Below are 10190 nucleotides of genomic sequence, written 5' to 3' on the forward strand. Positions count from 1 at the left end.
CTTGGATTCAACTCACTTTCAATTTTCCTTTTATTTGAAAGAAAATTATATATAATTTGTAATTTTTAGTAGTCATTATATGCTGTGACTGATATCATGTGCGTTACAAGCTTCTGTTTGAAAAGAGCGTTCATGTGTAGCTATGTGTGTATGTGTGTGTATATTTGTGTGTGTGTTTGTGTGGTTTCCACAAAGAAATGTAGAAAACACAAACGATTACAACACTGTAGAACATCACTGAATTAAATTAGCCTATACACTTTACATATAAATCACATTTCTTATCAATATACATTTAATGATTAACAATAAAGATTAATAATAAGGAAAAGAGGCACATTACAAATAGCCTACGTCGTTGAAGCCTGTCCAACTGTAGATAAACAGAACACCCGCTTATTATCTAACAATAATGTACCTCAAAGAAGCACAAATAAAGATATAGGTGCAAACAGAATACAGTGACGTCAACCTTGGTTTTAATAAGCAGTTATTATTTTATGACACAGAACGCGTTGGTGAAACTCATGCATCTAGCAAGAACTTAATACACAAAATAGTCATATTGATTCAAGCATTTAACATTTATGAATGAATTAAATGTCAGTAGCCTAATGAACAATACTGTACAAATTATAGCGATCGAGGTCGTTCATATTCTATTCCAAACGCGTACAGTAAAGTGGACATACAGTATAGCCTACAACACCCCATCAGTTATATTCAGGTCAATAGTGCCACCTGTTGGCGCAGTTTTGTAACTTAGAGAACAACTTTTTTTATGTCGAGATCACGAGAAAATTAAGTCGTTATAACGAGAAAACAACTCTCGTTATGTCGATATAACGAGAAAATTAAGTGGTTATAACGAGAAAACAACTCTCGTTATGTCGATATAATGAGAAAATTAAGTCGTTATAACGAGAAAACAACTCTCGTTATGTCGATATAACGAGAAAATTAAGTCGTTATAACGAGAAAACAACTCTCGTTATGTCGATATAACGAGAAAATTAAGTCGTTATAACGAGAAAACAACTCTCGTTATGTCGATATAACGAGAAAATTAAGTCGTTATAACGAGAAAACAACTCTCGTTATGTCGATATAACGAGAAAATAAGTCGTTATAACGAGAAAACAACTCTCGTTATGTCGATATAACGAGAAAATAAGTCGTTATAACGAGAAAACAACTCTCGTTATGTCGATATAACGAGAAAATAAGTCGTTATAACGAGAAAACAAGAAGGGGAAAAAAAAATAATGCATGGCCGCTTAGAACTTCCGTACCTTTGTACATTAATTGAATAATTATTTTTAGTCAAGCATTATCAAGCATTTCAATATACATGGCGTTGACATGAGCTTTTGTAATATTATGATGTTTGGTTTCATAGTTGAGCAGCATGGTACGTCACCTCTAGCCAGTCCCATGTCTCCTCGCTCCATCTCCTCCAATCCTTCGTCTCGTGACTCGTCTCCGAGTCGTGACTACTCGCCTACAGTCAATCTCCTGCGCTCACCAATCACTATCCATCGCTCTGGAAAGAAGTACGGCTTCACCTTGCGTGCCATCAGAGTCTACATGGGCGACAGTAACGTCTACAGCGTGCATCACATGGTCTGGGTACGGAAACATAACGCTCTTCTCATTTATAGCTAAAGAATGAGTTACATGTCAAGTCAGTCAAGTCACCTTTATTTATATAGCACTTTTAACAATACAGATTGTGTCAAAGCAACTGAACAGCATTAATTAGGAAAATAGTGTCAATAATGCAAAATGACAATAGTAAACACTCATTTTTCAGTTAAAGACAGTTCATCATTGAATTCAGTGATGTCAACATCCAGCTCAGTTTAAATAATATCTTTGCAATCAAGTCAACGATATCGCTGGAAATGAAGTGTCCCCAACTAAGCAAGCCAGAGGCGACAGCGGCAAGGGTCCAATCACAGCATGTAGAGTCTGGTGGGCCGGCCCAGGAGGCGGGGCTTTGTGCTGGTGACCTCATCACCCATGTGAACAGGGAGTCTGTGCACGGATTGGTGCACACAGAGGTGGTGGAGCTCATTCTGAAGGTGTGGGCATCACAAACACACCTGATAATAACATTACAGAGATATTAATCAATACATTTAACATGGCACATTACATTTTCAGAGTGAAAGCAAAGTGACAGTCACAACCACTCCATTCGAAAACACGTCCATAAAGATCGGACCGGCCAGGAAGCTGAGCTACAAAGCCAAGATGGCCAGACGCAACAAGAAGTCAGTCGCAAAAGATGGACAAGAGAGGTCAGAAAGAGCAAATATATTTACAGAACCGTACACCACATTTATATACAGTAATTGCTTTACTCAATTTGCCCCTCTCTCTCTGTCTGTCTGCAGTAAGAAGCGCAGCTCTCTCTTTCGTAAGATCACAAAACAGTCCAACCTGCTTCACACCAGTCATAGTCTGTCCTCTTTGAATCGCTCGCTGTCGTCTGGAGACAGTCTACCTGGATCGCCGACACACAACCTGTCACCTCGCTCGCCCACGCAGACGTACCGCTCTCCTCCAGACTCCGCCTTTCTCGGTCAGAGCTCCTCCCACTGCTTTATGATTATATTACAAATCTCATTGGCTGAATCTGTGGTGTTGTTTATACTTGTTTTAGTTTGAACAAGTAGTTTTTATTATATGTATATACATTTTGTTAACAAATTACAAGTGTGTAGTCTTGTTTTATATACTTAACATGCATTACAGTGCATTACAGCGACAGCAACAGTACTCAAGGTGGCGATAGAGTTGCTGTTTAATGTTTGTAACTGTGTGTATTAGCGCCCCTTGCAACAGTGTGGATATAGCAATACATACATGAATATCACTCATTATGTGCCTCATGCAGAATCCATGGTCTCTGAAGATCAAGTTTGTGGCAAGAAGCGTCTGTGTTCATATGCATGCAACATGAGATAACACACTTGGAATTGGGTTTGTATGTATTTGACAAACATTTGACCTACTAAAGATGATATTTCTGTCACACGTGGTGCTTCTTTCCTTTTGACTTGCGTTGCAATTAACTAAATTAACCTTTGATATTTGGCTTCAGTCAGTGCTGGGTGTTTTGACTGATTGTGTGCCCTTTTCAAGTTTCTTTGAGGTTCTGAGCTGTTCTGTCCTTGTCTTCTCAGGCGCATCGTCTCAGAGCAGTTCTCCAGGACCCAGCACGCCAAACTCGCCTGCAACATCTCAGCACATGCGGCCGAGCTCTCTTTATGGTCTCTCACCCAAACTCCACCGGCAGTACCGTTCTGCTCGCTGCAAATCCGCTGGGAACATTCCTCTGTCTCCGCTGGCTCACACGCCATCCCCTACTTCGTCTTCCCCGCCACCCATCGCTGGACACACCGTCGGCAGCTCCAACACCACACAGGCCTTCCCCGCCAAGCTCCACGCCTCTCCTCCAATCACCCGCCCCCGGCCCAAGAGCGCAGAACCACCCCGTTCGCCTCTTCTTCAACGGGTGCAGTCGGCAGAGAAGCTCGGCCCACCCCCTCCGCCTTCATTTCCATCCTCCTCGTCTTCCGTGGGCTCGGACAGAAAAGGAGGGCTTTGCGTGTCCATGAGGAAGCATGGTTTGGAAATTGTGCACGCTGAATACCGGCGGGAGTCGTTCCACTGTGAACACGCCCTCCAGAGCCTGATGGAGATTGAGGGCGAGAACACGCCTGGGGCTCCGCCCTCTCCACCCGACCAGACACCAACACACATGCCCGCCCAGCTCACAATGAGTCCGGGGAGGCAGCTCGGGAGGCAGGACTCATTGGCGGGACAAGAGTCAGAGGAGAAAGCGAGGCAGCCCAACTCAAGTGAAGTCGTTTTAAGGACTGCGTCGAAAACCCAACCAGTAGCACCCACCTTGGATCCTAAATCAACCCAGTCTGGCGAGCCACCTCAGAAGGAGAAAGTGGCCTCCAAGTCTGAGTCTTCTCACATATCAGTTGTCTTGACAGGAAAGGAAGCAGTTGTATCTGGCCCCAAGATCCCAGAGCAGACGCCAGTTGTCCAGGGCTCTGGAGCACAGGAACTCAAACCCCATAGCCTTCAAACTGATGGTCCCAAAGGGCTGGAAAATGGAAAAGACATGGGAAAGATCCAAGTGAAGGAGAAAACTGCGCAGGCAATGGCTCCAGAAGCAAACAAGTCAGGTAAAGGACCTCTAAACATTGAGGGGACTGCACCTAGTCCTGTTGCTGCACCGAAAGTCTCAGAAGCAGTTCCTGCCCAGTCCAAAACCATTGAAGAACAGGTTCAAACCCCATCGGGGTCAACCAGAGGCCCTCAAGAGGAAAGATGTCGCCTGGAAGCAGCTGAAGAGTCCCCAGCCTCTCCATCTCCAACCGCCCGATCGCCTTGTGCAAGCAAATCACGTGCTGTATCTCCTGGCTTCGTGATGCAGCTCACCAGTGTGGCTAAAACTGTGCTCGGGCCGATGAAGTTGGGCTCTCAAGATGGCGGCAAGGCCAAAGACAGCGCCAAAGCCAATGAGGACAAACGAGCCACCACGTTGGGAAAGTCTGAGGCCTCGTCTGGGAGTCGCCGTGGCTTGACGGGAACATGGCCCGGTCCTGGATCGTCAAAGCCTGAAAAGACATCAAAGAGCTCTTCCAAGCATTCGTAATATTCTTAATGGGAACTTTCAGTTCGGAACTTTAAATAGGATGTGTTCCCAGTATTTGTCCAAATGCAGACTGTTCAAAAGACTCTACAGCCATCAAACCAAGATATTACACAAAAAAATCAAGTAAAGGTGCTTCAAAATGACCGTTGTCAAATATGTTTGTTTGTGCATATGCTGTAAGAATATATGCACCATTGTATGTGGATGTAGAACAAACCAGTATGTCTCTCTAGATGCATGTTACATGTATATTGTGAATCAATGAGTCAAAAAAATTAGATATGAAAAATTAAACAAAGACCTAATGCTAGTGAACACTGCACATCCAATCATTCCTGCCCGGTCTGTAGAGGGCATGACCTGTCATTCACCACCATATCAACCAATCAGTTTGGCAGATTTAGAAACGTGAGGTTGTTAAAGTGTTTACTTAGTGACCGACACCATAGCTTTAAACAATCTCAGTCCAGTACCTCAGCAATACTGTTAAACTGCCAACAGTAGAGCTATACTAGAGGCAACAGAATGCCTAACTAGAGGTTTGGGAGGGTTTAACTGGTGGAAAAGGGAATTAATTGTTGCACAAGGACAGAACCACATGTATAAGTGCTTGTTTCTGTTGTCTTAATTACATTTGCACTGGAAATGCCCAGCAAAAGTCAACATGAAATCAGAATTCACCATGTTTACTTTCTTAATGGATTTCAATGTTGTTTAATCTGCATAAAATGTAATATTTGATCCACCCTGACTAAGTCTGTAGTCAAATAGCTACTTAGTAGGAAATGCAGCTTTTTTACCGACTAGTAATAGAGTAATTTAATGCATAAACAGATTTGGAAAAGAAGCATGACTGTTATGGAATTAAATTGGGTTGCAGATGTCGTTTCATGTTGACTTTTATGTGGATGAATTTAAATGTCTTTAGAAAGGAGTAAGGAGAGTATATATAGTTTTAATTTGCCACTCTGAGACTGAAGGGAAAACCTCAAGGATGACATTGTTAAGAAATGATATTGAGATTATTAGATGAACTCTATGAAGAAAATAGGTCACTATGATGTCATCCTGTTAGAATATATATATTATAGGCCAGTAAATGCACTGTGGATTATACACTTGAATTCTTACAAATCTGACGAAGCCTGAATTAATCTTTAGTATATGCAGAAGAGTTTGTGAAGTGTGAGGTGGTACATGTGTAGATGTGTTTCATTTGACTCCATTCAGGGCTTTTAATTCACTTTTGCTACATTGTGTCCAACTTTTATAGGAAGTTGACATGTGAACGTCTAGTGGTCTGCAAGAGATGAAACGATGTTTTAGAAGTGGCTTCATGTTACATGAGGAACTGATACAATCTGTTTACACTTTAAATCACACGGTCACTCTCACGTTTGTGTGAACGTCCTTTGGAGACTCTGTGTGTAGTGAATCTAGTGATGTCTTAGGAGTGTTTGGTGCCATGATAATGCAATGATTTTCTTCCAAATCAGCCGATCCTTGATCCTTGATTGCCAATAGAGGACTTTACACTTCACCCAAATATATTAACCTGAATATGTTCTTTGGTATTTTCATCTAGACGTAGTACCACAATAATACAATTTTTTTGGACATACACGATGGTATTGCCCTGAATATACATGGATATGTTAATGATTCAGTGGTGTATCTATGATCCATGGTACACTCCATGGTACACCCAATGTTGGGTCAAATATGGACTAACCCAACTGTTGGGTTAAATTTTGGTTACATTTTGAAATTAGCTTTTTAACCCAACAGTTGGGTTAATCCATATTTGACCCAACATTGGGTTGAAACAACCCAGCATTTTTTAGAGTGTATATATCAGGTACCATCATTGTACCATGGTAACACCACAGTACTTTTTGTAAGAATAATGTCATATTTTATAAGTTTAATAATATTTGAGTAGGGTGTATATGCCTTTATTGTGTTTTCAGATTGGTTTGTGCTGTGAAGTGTGTGTATGTAGGATAGATCGTGTCAGTGAGTTTAGATTAGACACCGTTACTCACGCAACAAGTACAAGCAATGTTACAGAATGCACTTTATTGATTTATCTCTTTGTATTTATTTATTTGTTTATAACGTTATTTTAATGATTTTCACCCTGTTTGATTATTAAAAACTGCGCTGCTTTGCATAAATCTTCCTCAAACGGTTTTACCTGTGCATTTTTTTGTACATTCACTTCTTATATCATTGTTTATTTCAAATTTTTTATGATTTCTCACCTCAGGCAATGTTATAAATGAATGCAATTTTAAAAATATCAATAATAAAGTGCAGTAATAATGAATAAGCCAACTGTTTTGTGTTGTCTGTCCTCTTGTGTTTGTATATAAATGCTTAAATGATAAATTAAATATTTAGTTATAGCAGGATTTGGGACAAATGATGTGCACATCAAAGTTTAAAATTGTACATATGTATAAGCAGTGTTGCCAGCAAATTAATTTCACATGTTTGCAGTTAAAATAAAATATGACTCTTACCATTTTCTGTTCCCTCAGACCAAACACTATTGTAATATGATTAAACCCAGTATAATGATCTAATACTTAGTGTACTTATTCTATGGCAAGCCATTTTAACTTTTAATGTTTAAAATGTACTAGCTATTTTCATGCTACTAGTACTTATTTTTTTAGACACTAGTTAATATTTGATGAGGTACTAGTACATATTCATTAACAACTAGTGTTTATTCTTTAGATGCTAGTGCGTGTTCTTTAGGTACTAGTACATCTTTAAGATACTTTTTCATTAGATACTAGTTCTTATTTATTAGATACTAGTACTTATTCCAGTAGCGACTAGCATTTAATTATACTTTACTTGTTAAGAAAAATTACTTAACTTAACTTGAATACTTAACTTAACTTAACCTGAACTTAATAGTTACTAGTACGTTTTGAATTTACATTTCTGCTCAGTATGCTAATAATAATATTTTGCATATTAACAAATCATCAGGAAGCTGTTGGCTGGAGACGAGGCACATGATAGCGTTGCTTGTCAAAACTAGCAAATTTGAACGATTAAGGATTTAATATTGAAATACTGACAAAAATTCACTACGGGTAAAATTAATTCACATATATGTTGACTGTTTTGTTCATCAGTGCTCTGTAGATTAGACTATGAACACTCAGTTATTCAGATGTTTCATTTTTTGACATATGTTCTATTAAGGAACACTTTATTATAATGAAAACGTATTTTTGCCAGTGATGTAAATAATGTTTCTATGTTGTTCGCTATATGTTGTCATGTTATGTTATCATATGTTACACTCTAAAAAATGCTGGGTTATTTCTACCCAATGTTGGGTCAAATATGGACTAACCCAACTGTTGGGTTAAATTTTGGTTACATTTTTAAATTTACTTTTTAACCCAACAGTTGGGTTAGTCCATATTTGACCCAACATTGGGTTGAAACAACCCAGCATTTTTTAGAGTGTATGTTGTCAGTTTCTTCCCTCAGGCAATCCATCTCATGAACACTTAACAATAACTGTGGATCACACAACATTATTTATACACTATACACACACTTATTTATCTAACACACATACTTAGTCTACATTTCAAATTTGCACTAATATACCTGTACATACAAAACTGTGTATTGTAATATACCTGTACATACAATTGTCAATTTGTATATTGTTATTTTTTATTTACTTTTATTTTTTTATTATCTGTGTTTTTGTTCTGTCACAGTCAGTCTGTTGCCCTGTGGAGCTTCTGTAACTAAAACAAATTCCTTGTATGTGTAAACATCCCTGGCAATAAAGCTCATTCTGATCTGATTCTGATACGAGTGACCTCTGATGGCAGGATGACGGCACGATAGCAGTGATACGAATTTATTCAGGTAACGTATAAGCAGTTTCGCTAAAAATTTTAAACTTCCAATAGAACATATTAATATTGTTATTTTAAATTAGATTATTTATAATTATTAATTATTAGTCTTTTTTGACAGTTCAGCTGTTACCTGGATCGGATTAATTTTAATTATTTATTTATTTTATTAATTTGCTTAAATTAGGGCTACATTTATTTTTCCCATTTTTATCTAAATAATTTAGCATTTTTTAACTTTTAAAATTACCAAATTGTATATGACATTTTTTATTATATATCTATGATTAATATAAATTATACATTAATAAATAGGTCTAACATTAATTATAAACTATTAATTCATCTGTCTAATAATGTCTAAAAATATAATAATTATGTCTACCAAGCTCTGATAATGTATGGAATATTATACAGACTATCCAAATTTTAATAAAACAATAGGCCTGTACCTTGAAGCACAGATGTGTATGTCACTTTAAAAATATTAAAATTCTGTCATAATTTACCCAGGTTGTTCTAAACCTGCATAAAGTTCTTTCTTCTGTTGAACACAAAAGAAGATAATATGAAGAATGTGGGTAACCAAACAGCTGCTGGTAAGAAAATAAAATGAAAAATTCACCACATTCTTCAAAGTATCTTCTTTTATGCTCAACAGAAGAAATAAATTATTACAGGTTTGGAACATCTTGTGGGTGTGTAAACGATGACAAAATTGTCATTTTTAGGTGGACTATCTCTTTAAGTCAGACAGTCCACTGTGAGCAACTGAAATGCTTCTCTGCAAACTGCGCGTTCATCATTAGTTACAGGACAGACCCATTGATAACTTTCCCATTCAGCTGGGTCACATCACTAACCCATGTATGCAGACTCATGTAGGCACCAAATGGGAGCTACCTGGTTTACCCATATGGGCCCTATATGGAGCCCATCAAGGTCCCATCATCAGCCCATCTGGGCTAACCCATGTGGGGCCACCATGGAAACTGAGGACAAAATTAGCTGGGTCCCAGTTGGGTAGCCAAGGTGGGCCCCATATATCAGCCCATTTGCAACCCCTATGAGGCCCAGTTCGATGTAAATGTAAAACTTTGAGACTGAAAGTAAAAAGAGAAGTGCAAAAAGTAATAAGAGATGTGTGAATATGTCATTGTCAAAGCCTCTGCTCAATTTCTGTTTCACTTCTCGCTTCTGTTAGGCTTCATCTGAATTAATTCATGCTTGTTACTTGATACTTTAACAACACGTTCTTGATCACTTAATGCTGTCTTGGTTAGCATTGTGAAAAAGATCGATTATAAATGGCCGTGACCTGAAGAGCTTCTCAGCCTCAAATACGTGAGACTCCAGAAGAGCGTGTGAAGCGTGTGCATGGGACGGGAGGAAGAACCTGCTGAAGAGTCAGAATTCGGCACAACACTGAACCCAGTGACGGTGAAATAACATCCACAATGGGTAGGCAACAAATCAAATTAGAATGAAATATAGAAGTTATAGGCTGAAATGCTATCGTTTTCAAAGGTGTAACAAATTATATTTTATATATATATATATATATAAATATATATATATATATATATATATATATATGTATATATATA

General features: G+C 38.3%; 1 protein-coding gene and 1 pseudogene across 2 annotated transcripts in view; both read left to right on the forward strand.

Moving 5' to 3' along the window:
- Positions 1–6438, forward strand: part of mast1b (microtubule associated serine/threonine kinase 1b) — a 40019-nt gene extending 33581 nt beyond the window's left edge. For both annotated transcript variants that reach the window (XM_016258337.1, XM_016258338.1), the window contains exons 23-27: positions 1400–1629; positions 1962–2084; positions 2167–2303; positions 2400–2587; positions 3192–6438. In XM_016258337.1, the coding sequence (XP_016113823.1) occupies positions 1400–1629; positions 1962–2084; positions 2167–2303; positions 2400–2587; positions 3192–4681 (2168 nt within the window). In that variant the 3' untranslated portion in view covers positions 4682–6438. The remainder of the gene's footprint in view (positions 1–1399; positions 1630–1961; positions 2085–2166; positions 2304–2399; positions 2588–3191) is intronic.
- A 3427-nt stretch (positions 6439–9865) lies between these two features.
- Positions 9866–10190, forward strand: part of LOC107571947 (GTPase IMAP family member 8-like) — an 11028-nt pseudogene continuing 10703 nt past the window's right edge.

Source organism: Sinocyclocheilus grahami, unplaced genomic scaffold, assembly GCF_001515645.1.
Source record: "Sinocyclocheilus grahami isolate Dianchi unplaced genomic scaffold, SAMN03320097.WGS_v1.1 scaffold1673.1, whole genome shotgun sequence".
Taxonomy (NCBI): domain Eukaryota; kingdom Metazoa; phylum Chordata; class Actinopteri; order Cypriniformes; family Cyprinidae; genus Sinocyclocheilus; species Sinocyclocheilus grahami.